Below are 20879 nucleotides of genomic sequence, written 5' to 3'. Positions count from 1 at the left end.
TATAACATAGAAAAGACAGAACAAAGTTTTGGTTGTTTTTAAATTGTGCAGAAATGAAACTACACTAAGCTCAATTATGTGACAGACATTTCATCCCATGTCAGTTTGACCTCATCCTGGGCCGGATTATCCAGCACACACTCTGACCACAGGCCCAGGGGCCACGCACAGCTGGGCTCCATCCAAGAGACAGGAAACAAACCAAGACAATAATAAAAAGCACCATGTGATCTTCTTACATCTTCAAGACAAACATAGTAAAAACATGAGCATATTTGTTTCCTGATAAAATGATGTGACAGGTAGAACAGAGTAAAGTGGTAGTGTTACAGCCTTTCTCCCCTCTGCTGCCGAGGCTGTTAGTCTCTCCCAAACTCAGCTACAGGACTTCCAAATGAATGAAAGCAGCAGAAGTGGCTTTACAAATGAAAGAGGAAGAGGAGAAGAAGAGGAGAGGGAGGCCACCCTGACCATCACTCCAGCTGAAAACATCACACTTCCATTAAAGTTGGTGAGAAAATGTTGAGCAGGATGAGCTGCTGGCTAATCTGGAGGCTGTAGCAGCAGCTCACAGTCACAGTGGATTTCCACTCATGAAAAAGCTCTGGCTGCTTCATTTCTCATCTCATATCAGAGACTTTAAAGCTTCACTGAAGCTGTACTGTGATGCTTCCATATTCCAGTGAGGCCTCCATAATGATTTCAGCTGTTCTGTACACACACTGTGTGCCCTGTATGGCTCAAAGTCTCTGCAGCCTGTTTTTATCTGCTATCATCAGATCTTCATCATCCTCATTCACATCCCTCACACACTCTACAGCCTCATCAGCACTGACTTCATCTTTACTGACTGATGGAGCACAACATGAACCTGTGGAGGCTGAAACACTGTCCTGTCAAACATCTCCCCGTCACCACTCCACTTCTGTCAGCCTTTAAATGAACCCTGCTCAAGTCTGTCACTTCTGTTTGGAGCCAAAAGGAAAAACTGTTGTTCAGTCGTTTGGAAAGACAACATTTCTGAAAGCACTCAAACTTCTTCACATTTGTCTTCAGACACACCCTGAACATTTAGGAACTAAAGAAAGTTTCAAACATCAATCAAAGACCTGAAATATAGAAAAACAACAACAGCCGCAGTCAGTGAACTCACCTCAGAGTCTCCAGTCGACAGTTTGGACTCTCCAGTCCAGCACACAGAAGCTTCATCCCTGAATCCTGCAGCTTGTTCTCACTCATGTCCAGCTCTGTCAGATGGGAGGGGTTTGACTTCAGAGCTGAGGCCACAACTTCACAGTGAGTCTCTGAGAGTCCACACCGAGTCAGTCTGTGATGATAGAAAATATAAAATGTGTTATTATGAAAGCAGAAAATCTGCATTATAAACACAGACTGAATGTATATGAAGACAAAACAGAGTGAGGTCATAATCTGATGAATCTGCTCTTCACATCTGTGCTTCAGCTCCTCTTACTGTGTTTGACATGACACAACGATTGAGTCTCTCTCAGACCTGCAGACTTTTAATGAGAATCTTTGTTTGGCTTTAATCTGCAGATGAAGGAGGAAGATGGTGTCACATTTAGGCTTCCATAATGTCCACAGTCTGTCACTGAGATCTGATCCAGAGTCAGAGTGAAGACACACATTTGGACTGTTTCCTGTTTTGACTCCAGAACATTTTGAATGAGTTCAGCTCAGTGAAGAGTTCCAGCTGGGAAGATGATCTCTGTTTGCTACCTGCTGTCAGGTACGACTGTTCACGTCCACACGCAGGAAAAACCTGCTGACTGTTACCAAACGGAGCAGAAATCTCATCACTGGACAATAATGATGAATGAACTCACAGCTGCTGATATCAGATCTGATTTCAGGGGAACTAAACACAGAAATGATTGGCTCATTTTAGCTTTCTGAGCCATTATCTGCTGGTGTGTCGCTAGTTGGCAGAAAATGATTTGTATTCCTGTTCAGGGCTTCAGTGTTTATGAGTCCAGATCCAGGTGACAGCAAGTCAAAATGATGTTACCTGTCTGTGTCCAGCAGCAGCCTGTATTCACTTTGAATATTGTTATAACCTGACATGGATCAGTTTGTCTTTGATTGGTTTGTAAATGTCACTGTTTCCATTGGACCTGAGTGACGTACAAAGACAGAGAGGGAGAGAAAGGAGAGAGAGGATGGAGACAGCAAAGAGAGAGCAAACACAAACAGGTGAGAGTGGACAGGTGACCAAGGTCAGCAACCAATCAGAGAGCTTCTGTTTGACCCACAGTCACTGATGATGACTGCACATAACCAAGCAGTGTGTTACTCTGATATCAAATATGGATCCTGCTCTTATAATAATGATCATCAGATGATATTATTGTGTTATTTTGTAGCTGAATACGATGTTTGTGTGATTATCAGTGAAAGAAGCAGTGAGGAGGATGGAGAGAGAGAGAGGACAGAGGGTGAAGTTAGAAACACTAAAAGGATTTTTCATGGATTTCATGGATGATTTGAGTGATTTCCAGCAGGACACTTAAACGTGTCAATGGACGTCCTAAAGAACATATTCACTGATATGAAACGTGTCATTGAACAGGATTAATATCAGTGGAAACATGGTGGAAACAGCTGTGACTGCATGGATGTGACACACTTCCAATCTGTTCTCCACTCTTGGATTTGGGATCCATGGAGCTGCTGCTGAGTCTGTACAATAAAGGAATGGTGTGGAAGGTTGCAGCGTACGGACACAAACACTTTGTGGTTACAATCTGATTTTATTTTCAAAATTAAACTACTAACCTACACTGATCAATGATGTTAATGATCACATCTGGACTCACCGAGCCTTTCTGCAGTTCCTCACAGCTGGAATCAGTCTCTGTCGTCCCTGCTCTGATGTGTTGTACTTCAGCAGGTCCAACTCATTCAGAACCTTCTCTGACATCTGCAGCATGAAGGCCAGAGCTGAGCACTGGATCTCAGAGATAAACTGTGATTTGTTCTCTGACTTCAGGAACTCTTGGATCTCCTGATGTACTGAGAGGTGGTTCATCTCCATCAGACAATGGAAGATGTTGATGCTTCTGTCAGGAGAGATTTCATCACTGTTCATCTTCTTCAGGTTGTTGATGACTCTCTGGATGGTTCCTGGACTGATCTCTGTCTGACCCAGCAGACCTTCTAAGAGTCTCTGGTTGGACTCCAGACAGAGGCCATGAAGGAAGCGAACAAACAGGTCCAGGTGGCCATTTTTACTCTGGAGGGATTTAGACATGGCTCTCCTCATAAATACCTCAAGTGATTGGAGATCTTTGTTATCAAAAACACTGGAAATCATCTTGATTAAAGATTTTGGTTTTAGAAACATCTTCAGCACCTCTGTCTTCCTGTTGATTTGACAGTGGAACATGTAGACTGCAGCCAGAAACTCCTGAATGCTCAGATGAACAAAGCAGTAGACTGGTTTCTGGAAGATCACACACTCTCTTTTGAAGATCTCTGTACAAACTCCTGAGTACACCGAGGCCTCTGTCACATCCAGACCACACTGCTCCAGGTCTTCTTGGTAGAACATGATGTTTCCTTTCTCCAGATGTTCAAACGCCAGCCTCCCCAGCTTCAGAAGAACTTCCCTGTCAGCCTCCATCAGCTCCTGTGGACTCGTCTCACGTCCCTCATGGTACTTGTTCTTCTTCCTCTTTGTCTGAACCAGCAGGAAGTGTGAGTACATGTCAGTCAGGGTCTTGGGCAGCTCTCCTCTCTGCTCTGTAGTCAACATGTGGTCCAGAACTGTAGCAGTGATCCAGCAGAAGACTGGGATACTACACATGATGTGGAGGCTCCTGGATGTCTTCATGTGGGAGATGATTCTGCTGGACAGCTCTTCATCACTGAATCTCCTCCTGAAGTACTCCTCCTTCTGGGCGTCAGTGAAGCCTCGTACTTCTGTTAGCCTGTCAACACATGTAGGAGGGATCTGATTGGCTGCTGCGGGTCGGGAAGTTATCCAGACGAGAGCCGAGGGAAGCAGATTCCCCTGGATGAGGTTTGTCAGCAGCTGGTTGACTGATGACTTCTGTGTGACATCAGACAGCAGCTTCCTGTTGGTGAAATCCAATGAAAGTCTGCTTTCATCCAGGCCGTCAAAGATGAACAAAAGCTGAGAGACAGCCAGCTTCTCTGCTGTGACCTTCTGTAATGTTGGATGGAAAACATGGAGCAGCTCCAGAAGACTGTACTGCTCATCTCTGATCAGGTTCAGCTCCCTGAATGAAAGCAGAACCACCACACTGACATGTTGGTTCTCCAAGCCCTCTGCCCAGTCCAGAGTGAACTTCTGCACTGAGAAGGTTTTTCCAACACCAGCCACGCCGTTGGTCAGAACCACTCTGATGGGTCTCTGTTGGTCAGGTAAGGCTTTAAAGATGTCCTGGCACCTGATTGGAGCATCATGGAGGGCGTCCATCTTGGAAGCTGTCTCCAGCTGCCTCACCTCATGTTGGGTATGAACCTCTTCACTCTGTCCCTCTGTGATGTAGAGCTCAGTGTAGATCCTGTTGAGGAGGGTTCTACTTCCTGTTTCATCACTTCCTTCAGTCACACGTTCACATCTCCTCCTCAGACTGATCTTATGTTCATCTAAAACCTCCTGCAGACCAACATCTGCTGAAAGAAAGAAAAACAATGAGACTAAAGAGAAAGAAAACTCTTCAATGTCTGAACAACACAAGAAGTCCAGTTTTCAGAAATGAGTCCATCAGCAGACAGATGTTCAGTCTTACTTTGTACACAGCTGCTCTGACTGGCTGTCTGCAGTCCAGCTCTGCTTCTGGATCTTTCTCCACACTGTGCAGAAGCTCTGATGGTGACACAGAAAAGTCAAAGTGGAGATACTTCTGTCCACCTTTGATTAGACTCATTATAAAAAGGAAAAAAAAGTTTAACACAGTCATGTTTCCAGTTCACTGACTTACATTTATTCCATGGACACTCACTCTAACCTGAACCACAGCTACAACCCAACATTGTTGAGGCCTCATCTCCTCCTTTCCTGACTGTAGAGGTTAAATATGCAACAACCAACAAATAAAAGAATTTGGTTCATTTCAAAGAAATTCACACGGTGACCAAGTAAAGTAACCGTAGTAAAGGAGACAACATCCCGTTGATGGTGGGATTATTTGAAAGATTTGCTTTAGTCACGTCACCAAATGCAGTTGTACCACCCGTGGATCCATGTTTGACCATTCTACCACTCTGAGCTCTGCTTTTGAATCATTTTATTATTATCATCATTCATTTATTCATTCTTTGGAGGGGGGCTATTTCCTAATGCCGCCCTAATAAGCTGATGTTCAAGGGGAAATATAACAGAAACTCTTTCAGTGTTATTCATTAATAAATTAACAGATAAACTGTGAAGAAGAAAAAAACTGAGATTTAAAGGAGAGAGTGAGAAACTTGATCATCCATCCTCATAATACATGTTTATCAGTATCTGCTGTGACCATACTGCAGTAATACAGTGGGGCAAAAAAGTATTTAGTCAGCCACCGATTGTGCAAGTTCCCCCACTTAAAATGATGACAGAGGTCAGTAATTTGCACCAGAGGTACATGTCAACTGTGAGAGACAGAATGTGAAAAAAATATCCATGAATTCACATGGTAGGATTTGTAAAGAATTTATTCGTAAATTAGGGTGGAAAAAAAAAGTATTTGGTCACCTCAAACAAGGAAAATCTCTGGCTCTCACAGACCTGTAACGTCTTCTGTAAGACGCTTTTCTGTCCCCCACTCGTTACCTGTATGAATGGCACCTGTTTGAACTCATCATCTGTATAAAAGACACCTGTCCACAGCCTCATACAGTCAGACTCCAAACTCCGCCATGGCCAAGACCAAAGAGCTTTCGAAGGACACCGGGAAAAGTATTGTAGACCTGCACCAGACTGGGAAGAGTGAATCTACAATAGGCAAGCAGCTTGGTGTGAAAAAATCAACTGTGGGAGCAATCATCAGAAAATGGAAGACATACAAGACCACTGATAATCTCCCTCGATCTGGGGCTCCACGCAAGATCTCATCCCGTGGGGTCACAATGATCATGAGAACGGTGAGCAAAGATCCCAGAACCACACGGGGGGACCTGGTGAATGACCTGCAGAGAGCTGGGACCAAAGTAACAAAGGTCACCATCAGTAACACACTACAACGGCAGGGAATCAAATCCCGCAGTGCCAGACGTGTTCCGCTGCTGAAGCCAGTGCATGTCCAGGCCCGTCTGAAGTTTGCCAGAGAGCACATGGATGATACAGCAGAGGATTGGAAGAATGTCATGTGGTCAGATGAAACCAAAGTAGAACTTTTTGGTATAAACTCAACTCGTCGTGTTTGGAGGACGAAGAATACTGAGTTGCATCCCAAGAACACCATACCTACTGTGAAGCATGGGGGTGGAAACATCATGCTATGGGGCTGTTTTTCTGCCAAGGGGACAGGACGACTGATCCGTGTTAAGGACAGAATGAATGGGGCCATGTATCGTGAGATTTTGAGCCAAAACCTCCTTCCATCAGTGAGAACTTTGAAGATGAAACGAGGCTGGGTCTTCCAACATGACAATGATTCAAAAACACACCGCCCGGGCAACAAAGGAGTGGCTCCGTCAGACGCATTTGAAAGTCCTGGAGTGGCCTAGCCAGTCGCCAGACCTCAACCCCATAGAAAATCTGTGGTGGGAGTTGAAAGTCTGTGTTGCTCGGCGACAGCCCCAAAACATCACTGCTCTCGAGAAGATCTGCATGGAGGAATGGGCCAAAATAGCAGCTACTGTGTGTGCAAACCTGGTAAAGACCTATAATAAATGTTTGACCTCTGTTATTGCCAACAAAGGTTATGTTACAAAGTATTGAGTTGTATTTTTGTTATTGACCAAATACTTATTTTCCACCCTGATTTACGAATAAATTCTTTACAAATCCTACCATGTGAATTCATGGATTTTTTTTTCACATTCTGTCTCTCACAGTTGAAGTGTACCTCTGGTGCAAATTACTGACCTCTGTCATCATTTTAGGTGGGGGAACTTGCACAATCGGTGGCTGACTAAATACTTTTTTTCCCCACTGTAACTACAAGTCTACATTTCTGTGACTGTTGATCAATCACAGCAGGAATCTGAGCTCATCTCTGCACACAGAGCAGCTTCAGCTCTGGGATAAACTGCTCGCTTCACGTCCTTCTCAGCTCACAGACACTCATCCTGATATTTTCCTTTAACATTTGATGGTATAATTCATCTGAGTTTACACTTTATCTGCATAAATACAGAAAAACAGACCCAAACACCAGAAACCATCAGTTTCACCATGTAGAATATATTGTTGTTTCCTTGCTTTGAATTCAGAGAAAAACTGATTTGGATTTTCTCTGTTCTCTTTGCCACAGCCCATCCCAGCAGCAGCTGAAGCAGCTGACTGTCACAACACTGAATAACACTTTAGGAGGAATTTCAGAGGTCAGTAAAGCTCCAGTTTCAACATCAGTTAATTAATCATAGTTCATCATAAATGTTAACGTTAGCCATTTAAATATTAGCAGTTAGCTGAGGCCACAAGAAGAAGAGGCCCTAGAAGAACAATGGATGATAAGATTAGATTTTCAAGACTAGGCAGAGACATGTTTTCCTTTACTGTATCTTACAGAGGAGGGAGCAGATACCAGACGAGGTCACGGAGGTACGGGGAGGATTCGCAGCAGACAGCAAGACTGCCACGTCCATGCGAGAGAGCGATGGCTACGATAATCTCTGTTTTTGTCTCCCTATATAATGTTGTACAGCCCATGTGAGGGTTATCCTCTCTGTGAACCAGATGCTTGATTTCACACAGAGGTCCACCAACTGAATTTGATCAGTTATGGAACGATTTACCTCGACAGGCTCCTTCACTCGCTGCTTTTAAACCTCCTTTAAAACACACTTTTACTCCCTGACCTTTGACCCAGTGTGACATGTTGACTCACTACCTCAGACAGCTTAAAAACAGTCTTTTTGTTTTTTGGTGCTGCCTAAAAGAACCGTAAAATATCTGTCCTATATACAGTTATGTTCATATATTTTTGTACTACATCAGGAAACTCAAAAATATAGTTTGTAATATTTTAATCCTTATTTTTAAAACTGCTTTTGTCATTTTTCTTCTCCCATTGCATCAAAAATCATTATTTACACTGAATAAATGAGTCAGCAGCTCTCTTACATTGTTGCTGCAGGTTCATTACTGAACTCTGGAGGTTTTCCTTTGGACCGGTCACTCCTCACAGACACACAGCTGGATGCTGCAGATCCTGCTCCATCCTCTTCCTCCATCTTCTTGATGTCAGGGTGGAGTTAGTCTGAGAGGCAAACACACACACTCAGAGGTGCTGTTGTACTGGAAGCATCACACTGACGGGTTTCTAAAGTTCTCATTGATCATTTCATGGAGTTTCTGTGGTAAACACTGTCCTGTGACGTATGTGTTATGGTGAGGGTCATGAGGGCTAACCAGCCCCACTCCTTACTCCTCATATTTCAGCCTGAAGCACAATAACAGCCTAAACCTAACCAGGAGGCTGTAACCTCAAAGGGACTTCATGGTTAGAAATAAAGGTTCAATGAAATGAAGCAGATCATAAAAACATGAGTTCCAACTTTAAAAGAAGCATCCACACGATGACGGCACAGCAGAGGAGCACTTTCTCTAACACACTGATTCAGTTCCACTGACACAAGGACACACACAGGAAGGCACACACACACACAAGCCTTTATAAGAAACAACACAATCATCTGCGCTTGACTTGTCAATCCAAGTCCTTAGCCCATGAGCCCGCGGTATCAGACCACAGATATTCCCTTACTTTGAAAAAATAAAGCCAGTTTTCAGAACAGACCTGATGTTTATGCTACAGCCTGTTTACCAACATAATCAATATCTGGGCCCTATTTCAGGAAGCCGGTTTAGTGCAAACTCTGAGTAAGTATACCCTGAGTTAACGAAAACTCTGGGTTTTCGGTTTCACAAAGCGAGTTTAGATGAAGCCTGAGTGAGTCACTATGACGACACACTCCGTGAAGCTAACCTTCTCCCTAGCAGGTTTACTTCAACTAACCCTGACGTTCTCCGCCTCTGTGTCGGAAACCTGACTGTAGGAAGTGTCAGACATGGGGTGCCCCTTCCTTGAAGAGCCAGTAGATGTTGAAGCCCAAATCCTCCGCAGAGCTCTCCGCCGGGAGAGAGTGATTAGAGCGCGTTTTATCATTTCCTGATGATTTCCTGTGTGAACGTCACCGTTTTTCAGCACAATCTATAATTTATTTGAATAACATCCTCAGGCCTAATATTACTCATGTGACACATCGCGGACATCCTCTCAGTTCTGTACATATTATTTGTATTGCACTTCGTTTTTCTGCAAACGGGAGCTTTCTGTATAATATTGGTGACGCTGAGCACGTTTCCAAGGCTACCGTCTGTCGGGCAGTCAGGAATGTTACAGTTGCACTGAAACGTCTCCTGTACACGTTTGTGTTCCCCGGTCACAGACCCACAAGATTCATCAAAGAGGGATGCCACAAAATTGCAGGTAGCAGGATGAACAAAACTTAATTCATGATGTGGTGATACTTGAACTACTACTTAAATTTTACATTTATTTTCAGGGTTCCCAGGCGTGATTGGCTGTACAGATGGCACTCACATTCCAATCATTGCTCCTTCAGTAAATGAAGGAGACTATGTGAACAGGAAGTCTTTCCACAGCATTAATGTGCAGGTACATAGTTCCCTGTAGCATTTCAAACTAACAAATTATTTCATTATAGTAATGGATGCTAATTTGTGTTCTCTGCACTGTGAAGATCATATGTGATGCTGCCAACATTATCACAAATGTGGAAGCCAAGTGGCCAGGCTCTGTGAGTGGTGGTGGTGGAGGACCCCGACCTGTTTTTCGGGCCTCCGCTTTTTGTCTGTTGGCTATAACGGGTCACATTTGAGCATACAGAGTAAGCAAATATGTACTTGTAATGTGCTCAGATAATTTCAATAAGTGCTTACAGAAAGAAAATTAATGTAGCCTCTAACTGCAATTGATTTACATAGGACAAACAGACCAAGCACTATGGCTCATAATACAATTACACCTTACCTGTTTGGACTATATTTTTATATTTGATTTTTACTTGCTGCCAGGAACGTTTGGGGCCTGTTGGGTTGCACCTGCGCTCACATCACAAAATAAAATGTATAAAATAAAAAATGAAATATAATAAATAACATGTTAAATGGGTGGAAATCCCTAGATCAATGTTTAAATTAACACTCACGCATTGACTCTGTCGGCTATGTTTTGCCATGCATGCTCCCTTTCTTTTGCAGCTGAGGCTGTGTTACTTTTTTTCCGCAAAATTTGCATGTTATCGGCATATGTGTTTCATCTTGTTCTCTCTATAAACTTCACAAGATGCTCGGTTGAACTTTCCCTCCTCCGAGGTAAACTTTTATTAAACTCTTAATAAACAGTCATGAGTCTCTGGTTCTCACCTTCCGGTGTTACACTCTCAAGACTCCGGGCGGAACACACTGGTAAATGCAATTCCCATTGCTACATCCCTTTTTTTTTTACAAAGATAATGAACTATTCATAAGTTGAGAACTCAGTTTGCAACTGGAACAAAACTTAGACATGACATTTCTTTGTTGGACACAATTTTCTTCAAAAATAAAAAATTCTTTCTTCCCCTTACTTTTTTAGCTTTCTTTCTATTTTCCTTTAGTATTACTTTTATCAGCGTTTGTAGTGTGTGGTCGGTTCTTGTCCCTGCCCGTATTCTGTCCATGCTTTCTGTTGAAACAGGTACATAGTCCACCATGTTGACACATTCTGTCTCCAACTCCGTCTGGCTTTTGATGCTATCCTGCAGGTAGGCCCTACTCAGCGTATCAGCAAGTAGCATGTCGCGGCCTGGAACATATGTTATGGTTATATCATATTTAACTTGTATTAGCTTCATCGCTTCACTAGCTGTTCTCCCAAGTAGAGGTGTTTTACAATCCTCCTCTACCACTTGGAACTCGACTCTGTACTTTTTGTTGTTTCTTGGGTTTGTCAGCTTGACCTTACACTTTCCTAATGGACACAGCCTTGACTTATTGTACATCACAAGAACCTTGTCTGTGTGCTCCATTTTGATGTTAGGGTTCAACAAGTTGATGGGAATAACGTTGCAGGTTGCACCACAGTCAACTTGAAACTTGACCAGGCTGGTGCCAATCATCATGCCTGCAAACAGCTGCTCTCGTTTTTTCATGTCTGATTCTTTGATCTGGTTCACTTCTACTGCAGTCTGTGTCATAGCTGTGACAGTCATTATGTCCTCACAGGAATCCGAGTCCTGCTCCGTCACTGTGTGGACCTTTTTTCCGTTTTCACTCTGTCCGCTTTTACTCCTGCATGCTATAGCAAAATGATTTTCTTTGCCACATTTTTTGCATTTTTTTCCATATGCTGGGCATTTTGATTTGAGTCTTTCATGTGCTCTTCCACAAAATCTGCATGATATCTCTTTATCCAGTCTTTTTCTCTCTTTTTGTTTTACTGCATGCAGTTCCTCTACAGCCTGTCCCGCTATTGTTTTGTTGTATTCTCTTGAAATCTCCATTGCTCTACAAATATCTAGACATCTGTCTAATGTGAGGTTCTCTTCTCTGAGCAACCTTTCCCTCCAACTGGAGCTGTTCGTGCCACAGACGATCCTGTCTCTGATCAGTGAGTCTTTTAATTGTCCAAAGTTGCAGGTGCTCGCCAGCATTCTCAGGTCCGTAACATATTTATCAATATTTTCTCCAGGAGCCTGATTGCGTGCAAAAAATCTGTATCTCTCGACAGTCTCATTAACTTTGGGATTACAGTGTTCATCGATTTTTCTCATCAGCTCACTTACTGTTACTCTTGCCTCAGCTCCGATCAGCGTTCCACAGAGCTCCCTGCCCCGTTCCCCAATCAGATAGTAAAACAGCTTCACTCTCGCCTTTTCCTCAGCATCCGGCAGAGCTAGTTCCGTGTAGAGTGTAAGCTCTTCTTTCCATGTTTTCCACGCTTTAGACAGGTTCACTGAATCCATACTCCACTGTGCGGGTGGCTTCAATCCATCCATCGTAGACGCCGCTGCGCTCTTCTCGTCAGCGTCTCACCTGCTGTCCTGAGCCGTTAGCACCTCCGAGGCTAACTAGCCTAGCTAGACGCGTTGATACCGTCCGCTCAATCTGTTGTCTTCAAAGCGCGGTGTGGATCACTCTAGACCTCGCTGCCACCATGTTTCATCTTGTTCTTTCTATAAACTTCACAAGATGCTCGGTTGAACTTTCCCTCCTCCGAGGTAAACTTTTATTAAACTCTTAATAAACAGTCATGAGTCTCTGGTTCTCACCTTCCGGTGTTACACTCTCAAGACTCCGGGCGGAACACACTGGTAAATGCAATTCCCATTGCTACAATATGCTGCCATCAGGATTTTCGGCCTCAAGCGCTGTAAAACACATTGACCGCGCCTTCTTTCCCTCCGTCTCCATGGTGACTCGCTTAATCTGTGCTCCACTAATCAGGGCTCTATGTATCCTCGTGCGCGCGCTTAACTTGGGGTTAAAGCAACTCCGCATTGATTGAACTACTTGTTATCAGCCTTTCTGAAACAGAATATTCCGAGTTGGACAGTTCGGGGTTACTCAACCCTGAATATCGTTTTTCACTCTGAGTTTTCTAAACCGGCTTCCTGAAACAGGGCCCAGAGCAACAGAAACCTCGGTGATCAGGACGCTGGGACTGAGAACAGGAAGTGGCTCAAACGTCACAGTTTCATAACGTCACCCTGAACTCCACTCACGGAGTTTCTGTCGCCATTGTAGTTTTTAAAGTCCCGTGATAAAGGCGGGTCTTTCTGTGAATCCGCACGCTCATTGGCTAATAGCTCGAGATTGACACATCGTTATCCAATGAGCGTGCGGGAATAAAGTTGTTTCCTTTGAAAAACCAAAGTCTGATTATTTTTGCCTCCACTGACGGAGCCTGTTGTTCCCGCCACAGAGACACAGTAATGTCAGAGCGGTGTTAACACTCACCCTGCCTCAGCACAGCTCTCACTCTCCTCCTGCTCTCTCACACTAAACGGAGGCTCAGCTAAACTCACTTCCTCTCTACTTACAGGAAACCAGCGCTCAGAGGAGCCGACGGCCTCACATTTCACCCACAGACACGAACAGCGTGGAATTATTTTATGTCATAAGAAGAAACATATTCATGTTAACACTCACCCGCCTCAGCTCCACCTTCCTCCTCCTCTCAACGGAGGCTTTCACTTTCACTGCTGCTCCCTAAACACAGAGGATGCTGGGACTTGTAGTTGTTTCCTTCCGGTGCGGTCTTCCTCTTTGTTTGTTTGTGTTCAAGTTATTTCGATAATGTAAACATCAACAGAACACGTGAAGCCACACAGAGTTTGTGGGTAGGAGGGTTTGAGGGTTTGGGGAGGGGTCAGAGGGAAGAGGTCTCTCAGTCCTGACAATCCACATTTTTTTTAATTTATTTTTTTAAGGAACTTTATTTACAAACAACAGTATAACATACAAGGCACCATCATTAATCCGAATATGTAACATCCTCGGTTGAGCATTATAGCAAGAAAGAAAAGGAAGAAAAAACAAACAAAAATAAATAAACACAAAGCCAAAAGAGCTAGCACAAAAAGAAAGAACAGTCGTCGAAGGATTTGAACCAAAGGCAAAAAATAACATGAACAAAAAAGGGCAGTCAAGATTATAAATTAGGGAGGTTCCTTTTTTAACATAGATTAAACTCTTTAAATAAAACAACAAGTTTATGAGCTTTCTTGTTATTCACAAGTTTCAGCGATTTAGCCCAGAGTTTAAAGTCATTCAGCCATCTGTTTATACATGGTTTAGCTTTAAAGTATCTGCATTTCTGAATAAAAAAGATTTCCCATTAACAAAAACGTCCTAATCAACAGGTCAAAATCTGCATTCTCAGCAAGAATTCCAAACTTTATTACTGTCACCGTCAAATGTGGTAACTGAATTCTCCTGGACTGTAGCCAGCTCCACATGTCAGTCCAGGAGGAGTGCACTGATTCACAGTAGAAAAACAAGTGATCCAGACTTTCAATATCATTTTCACAAAATGTGCAGGCGTTCACATCTAAGTTTAATTTCCGTCTTAAGAATTCATTGGTTGGATAAACCTCATTAATGATTTTAAAGTGAACCTCTTTTACTTTAGGGGAAAGAGGAAGTGAAATATACTTTTTTTTTTATCGCCTTAACCTCCATGGTCTCAAATTCTTTAAGGATAAAATTTCTTTTAACCGGATTAGGGCAAATTTCATTTATCAAAATATAACTGATCACTTTGTTTGTAAACCTGCTATCTCCAAATTCAACTCCAGGGGCCCGTTCTTCGTACCTCGCTAAGTAGGTTAGCTGGATTTGATTGTTGACGATTTCGCATGATCTTGGATCGTTCGGTTCCCCGAAGCTCATCCGGGACTTGCTGCCATAGCAACAGAGCCGTAAGCGTAAACCTGCTCGGGAGCAGGTTTACTTTATGTAAACAGGATTAGATCGCGGCCACTCAGGTATGTCCGCTTCATTTATACGAAAGCAACAGCGATATTCCACCACTGTTTCACCATAAATAAATAACATCAATGTAACTAAAGATAATGCAGCACCAGATCCATTTATTGATGTCACACAGATACATACAGGTCATTTCCTAAAAAAGGGAAATGTACTATTAACATTCTATTACATGTATGTGATTATTACAGATGTAATTCATATTTCAGAGTAGTAATTGCAAATCACTTTGTGTAATCAAGATGAGAGACCACGGCTATAAAAGCGAAGGTGGATTTGGGAAGTCTGTCGCAGCCATGTCCTGTCCGTATACGCGGCCACCCATTGCGGAAGGTGCAAGATTGATAAGGAGAGTCCTCAGAATTCAGCGTATATTGCGGGATAGACAGGATCCTTTAGCCCAGTGCGACAGTGTGCTCATTGAGAGATATCGATATTCCCGTGAGGGTATTATTTACTTAACCAACTTGTTGACGAGGGGGTGCAGGACCACCACCTGTCTTTTTTTGCTCTGCCCTTTTCTTGGTTGCTGTTATAAACAAACAGATTATTTCAGGGTCTCTTTCCAAGAGACTAAAAGCAATATAAGTGATAAATATTACCATTCTGTAGAATATTCTTATATTTCACTTTTACTTGTTCCCATGTTCTAGTGGGTCCTGTTGTGGCTCTAATGTGTAAGGGGATATAATATAACATAATATAATATAATGTAATATAATATTGGATAATATAGTGTGGTATGATAAATCTACCCTACCGCCTACTGGTGTTGGCCAGAGGGGCCGATGGCGCGATATGGCAGCCTGGCTTCTGTCAGTCTGCCCCAGGGCAGCTGTGGCTACAACCGTAGCTGCCTCCACCAGTGTGTGAATGTGAGAGTGACTGAATAGTGGCATTGTAAAGCGCTTTGGGTGCCTTGAAAAGCGCTATATGAATCCACTCCATTATTATTGTTATTATTATTATTAAATTACTTACGAGTTTAATTTGTCAGCAACTTTCTGCCAGCCCTCTCTCCTTGCTTTTGCAGCCTTTGCAGTGTTCCCTTGCGTTCTGATTAAACTCTGAAACTCCTGAAATCCCTCACTCAAGAGTTGCTCTGCTGCCGAAAAATACCGAGCACACTCCTTCGACATTTTCGCCGACCAATCAGAGGGTTGCCGATCAATGTTTCTACTATCGATGCGTAGCCCCTGTTGGGCCACCCAGTGATCTCACATTACTTCATCCAGCTGTACTAATCGTCAACAACAGGTGTGTTCGGAGAACCGGAATAGCGAGCTCAAAGTTAGCGCGATGATTTGATCTTGGATGAAGTAAGCGACGTACGAAGAACGGACCCCAGTACTCTAAAAATGTCCATATGAATGACATTTATTAATGTATTCTTAGATCATAAGGATCCTTAGAGAACAAGTGGAGAGCCTGAATGCGAGCAGAAATGAGCTGGGTGTGGATGACGACACACTGCAGCAATGGGTGGCCGATGTGCAGCAATGGGCTGAAGGTGAGTCTCAATATAATGCACTCGTGTATAACAACAGGACCCACCATGGCCTCATTAAAGAACTTAGAGTTAAGATCTTTCTGACAGTGTCAACAAACAATGAAAAATAAGCTTGTAAAAGCAGAATTGATGGCAGAGTTGCTGCGTTTGATCAAATTGGATTGGACCTGGGTTGAAGTGATGTCGTACTAGTTGGTTTTATAAAGCTGAACACCAACATACTTGTTATCTCATGATAATGCAGCACATGAAGGCTCCAGATGTCTTATAATGAATATCATCAAGTCAGTGATTACAGAGTCCACTGTAGTTTGGTGACTGTTACTCATCCTGTGTTCTGATTAATATTCCTCTCACTTAGAAACGGATCAAACTGATGGCAGCCTTGGAGCGTTGCAGGCACGAGTAGAGGAGCTTGTCGTCATCATCAGAGTGCGAACACAAAGTCTTTACAGACAAAATGGTGTCACAGTTTCTTTGAAACGGACCGTTTGATGCTCAGTTTGTACAGCTCGTACAGCTACTTTGTAAACAGAATAAAATCAGATCCAGGTTTGTTTAAGCTGGATGTGATTTGTTCTAGCAAACAAATTGATGAGTGTAGATTAAAATGTAAATATATGCATTATGTGAAGGTGTTCCTTTTTATGATTATTTACAGATAGCAACAAGAGGCGACACAGAATTCACAAGGTCATCTTAGATGAGAAGAAACGCTTGGCGGCTGCTGTTGACGACTACAACAAGCTCGCTGAAGCAACAAAGCAAATCGTATCCAGTGATGCCCTCATGCAGACCGACGTTTGGCCCTGGCAGAGCACAAGTGAACGTAAGCTCTTGATTTCTAAATATCCTTTTTAAACAAACTCCCAGTATCTGAGCAGTAGTTGAATGTTTTGTTCTTGAATCATAATATGCTACTATGTTTTCCCATCTGATGTTGTTAAACTGTAGCTGCTGCTGACCTCCGGACAAAGAGAAAGGTCTTTGAGAAGGTGATGGCTGTGAGGCGCCTGAGAGAGGAGGAGATGATCCTTTGCAGGGAGATGCAGCATCACTGGACAGTGTTGCGAATGCGATCTGTGGTGTTGGGGACAATCTCCTCAGACTGTAAGCACATCTTTTATTTATTTATACATTTGGTGATGAATTGATTGAAAATAATAGCAGATGCTAAAGTCTTACTGGATCTTTTACCTATATTTGGGTTGCTAGCTAACACTGCCTTCTCCCTTAAAAAAAGTTTAATTACATGATCCTAACTCCTTGTGTTTATGAGGTGAGGTTTGTTTGTTTGTTTGTTTTACTTATATTTAATAGTTTTGTTGTTTTTACAGCCTCCCTTGTTGGCATGTCGGAGGATGCACAGAAAGGACTCCATAGCCTGGTTTAAAAACAAAGTGAACTGAAAGCTGAAACGCTCAAAGTAAAGGACGTGTACAAGAGAATCCTCAGCCACCAACCACTCCTGGAAATGGACTCGGAGGAGGAGGAGGACGTTTCAGACGATGAGAGTGATTTGAGCACTTCTGATGAAGACTGATTGTGTCATCATTGATGTTATGTTTGCTAGAATAAAAAGTTAATCACATCTGTTTAATGTGATTTTTATAATGTCTGTTTTAGAAATTGCTTATCAACAGACATTTTACATGTTGAGAAGAAAAATGTAATTCCCTTGGTGCAGTTGTTTACCCTGAATCATTCTTTCCCATCTAATTTAATGACTCGTGTACATGTTCAGATACAATAACATAATTTAATTCATGGGATGCTTTCTGGGCTGCTCAAATTACCACAAACTGTAAAAGCACCAGGCAGCACACTCACAAGGACATTTTGTGTTCAGTGTTTTGTTGAAGAAATCAACAAGTACAACTGAGATGTTTGCTGTAGTGGTGTGTTTGTTAAGAAGCATGCCAGCACACTGGTGAACTGACAGTCCCAGAATGCACCCGAGCCAGTGACTCGCCCCAGAACAAATGACATTAATTATCTAGAAAGACAACCGTGATCAAAGACTAAGTAAAAGAGTAGGAAACAAAAGATAAGGAAAGGTACTGTGGGGTAGGAAAGAAAGGCCAGAGCTGTGCAAAATGACCTCCAGCAGGCCACAAATATGCACGTCTGTTCAAACAGTCAGATACTGACTCCATGAGGGTGGTATGAGGGCTCGACGTCCACAGGTGGGGGTTGTGCTTACAGCCCAACACCGTGCAGGATGTTTGGCATTTGCCAGAGAACACCAAGATTGGCAACTTTGCCACTGGCGCCCTGTGCTCTTCACAGATGAAAGCAAGTTCACACTAAGTACTTGTGACAGAGTCTGGAGACATATTGGAGAACCTTCTGCTGCCTGAAACATCCTCCAGCATGATGGTTGGGCAGTGGGTCACTAATGGTGTGGGGTGGCATTTCTTTGGGGGACCGCACAGCCCTCCATGTGCTCGGCAGAGGTAGCCTGACTGCCATTAGGTGCTGAAATTAGATCCTCAGACCCCTTGTGAGACTATATGCTGGTGCGGGTGGCCCCGGGTTCCTCCTAATGCAAGACAGCGCTAGACCTCATGTGGCTGGAGTGTGTCAGCAGTTCCTGCAAGACGAAGGCATTGATGCTGTGGACTGGCCCGCCCATTCCCCAGACCTGAATCCATTTGAGGACATCTGGGACATCATGTCTCACTCCATCCACCAACTGCACCACAGACTGTCCAGGAGTTGGCAGATGCTTTAGTCCTGGAGTCTGGGAGGAGATCCATCAGGAGACCATCTGCCACTTCATCAGGAGCATGCCCAGGTGTTGTAGTAAGGTCATACAGGCATGTGGAGGCCACACAGACTACAGAGCCTCATTTTGACGTGTTTTAAGGACATTACATCAAACCAGATTAATGATTCTGTATTGCACTGATCAAGGAACCAACCCAATAGCAGCTAAAGGCATCCTCTTCACATTACTTCACTCAGTAAGTTTATACTATGTTTAATGTGCATTTTCTTCATCAGTTTAGAACATAACATGTTAGCGCTCCCTGGTTCTTTTTGGAGACAGATCCTGAGACAGCAGGCAGCTTTGGAGAACTCATGCCAGCTGTGGTCATTAAGGAAAACTTTGATTTAATATTGATTTCATGACAACTATCCTCAGGCACATATTCCTGGATATACACAATGACACGAGTAAACTCCCATTTTAGAATCATTGCCTTCTTCGATCTGACTTACTGCCTCAGACTTTGGCCCTGTGTCCCCAAAACTACAGAGAATCCATGACACTGGGTAAGAGGCCTTGATCATGTTATAAGTGAGAGAGTTTGGTGTAACAGTGGTTGAACATGCCAAATCAATCCACAACATACTGCCATTCCCCAGCTGTAACCTGCATATGCATCAAACCAAAACCCAGTACCACAGCCACATGATAGACATACAGATGAGGTTAAAGGGCTGTGTCATGTTGCCAGATAGCTTCATCCCAAAAAAGATCAACATTCTTCAAAAACAAAAGTTTGTGAATATTTGCTGTATTGCCAGGCCTGAACCAACCTGTTAAACTTATCAAATTATTGTCATAGATATGAACCTATTGACTGAAACAGAATAATCCATTCAAGCCTCCATCATCATCCAAGATCACTGTTAGTATTCAGATTATTTTATCTCTATTTTCCTCTAGAATGTTTTGAAAATCAGTATTTGATCAACAGACTTTTTAAAAGTGTATTTTGATCCTATTGTTTACACGTGTAATTGCATTTTTATTGACATTTTGACAGGAAAACCCTTAATCAAATTGTATCTTTGGTATCTAATAATAATATTAACAATAAAAGTAATGTTACATATGCAATATGCACACAATAATGATGTGCAAACAAACAAGAAAAATAGAAAAAATGACAATTAAAAGAAAAAAATAATACCCTGTATATAAAAACCACATATGACCACGACTCCAAATGTGCAATTGTCACTGCATCTAAACATGACAGATGACATATTACAAACAGGTAGAAACGTATAATATACAACATGTTGTGAAGCTGGTACTGGTGCAGTTAGCTTTGCTTTAGGCTCCCATACACAGCACTGCTGACCCTAATCACCTCATACAAGATGTTACTTACTTTACGTGCAGTGCAGTATTGCTTTAACTTGCAATATGTTATAACAGCCAAGTCACTTCTATATTTATGAGCATGTAGACAATAATGTTGGCTGATATGTAAAACTATGAGAAATCGAGTGCTGGGAAGATATTATTGATGGATCAGATTCATGAGTGTTTTATGTACTTAAGCCACAGTTAGAGAGTGAAACAGAGACTGACACTGGTTAGAATTGTACAGTAAATATTTTATTTTGAACTTTTATGCTGAACTACAAACTGTGAACTGTGCGATCTCTGCGACCTGTGGTGCCTGGTTTACTGTGTGTAAAACTGCGCAGGTTCCCATGTGTCATCCCACACTTTGCCACTGTCAGGAGAAAAACATAACAAACAACAACCACACACACAAAATAGGATAATTTAGGTTGTGACATATGACAATTTTTTAGGATGAAATATCTTCTATATTCATGTCATGCTTTATACACCTTCATTGTAATATAAATGAATCAAATCAAGTCAGAGAGTAATAATATATGAAGCAGACGTCAAGCAGGACCACAGCA

At 42.6% G+C, this 20879-nt stretch overlaps 1 protein-coding gene across 1 annotated transcript in view; it reads right to left on the bottom strand.

The window, feature by feature from the left end:
* Positions 1–1108: 1108 nt before the first annotated feature.
* The window catches only part of LOC146634546 (protein NLRC3-like), a 165728-nt gene continuing 145957 nt past the window's right edge, over positions 1109–20879 (bottom strand). The window contains exons 2-5 of the mRNA XM_085377481.1: positions 8258–8393; positions 4779–4855; positions 2838–4662; positions 1109–1327 (exon numbers count right to left, since the gene is read on the bottom strand). Of these exons, the coding sequence (XP_085233607.1) occupies positions 1150–1327; positions 2838–4662; positions 4779–4855; positions 8258–8367 (2190 nt within the window). The 5' untranslated portion in view covers positions 8368–8393 and the 3' untranslated portion in view covers positions 1109–1149. The remainder of the gene's footprint in view (positions 1328–2837; positions 4663–4778; positions 4856–8257; positions 8394–20879) is intronic.

Source organism: Diplotaxodon limnothrissa, linkage group LG3 (genome assembly GCF_057381915.1).
Source record: "Diplotaxodon limnothrissa isolate DT_005_m linkage group LG3, D_limnothrissa_male_GT1.1, whole genome shotgun sequence".
NCBI lineage: Eukaryota > Metazoa > Chordata > Actinopteri > Cichliformes > Cichlidae > Diplotaxodon > Diplotaxodon limnothrissa.
The sequence above is the reverse complement of the archived record's forward strand: the minus strand, read 5'-3'. Positions and strand labels throughout refer to the sequence as shown.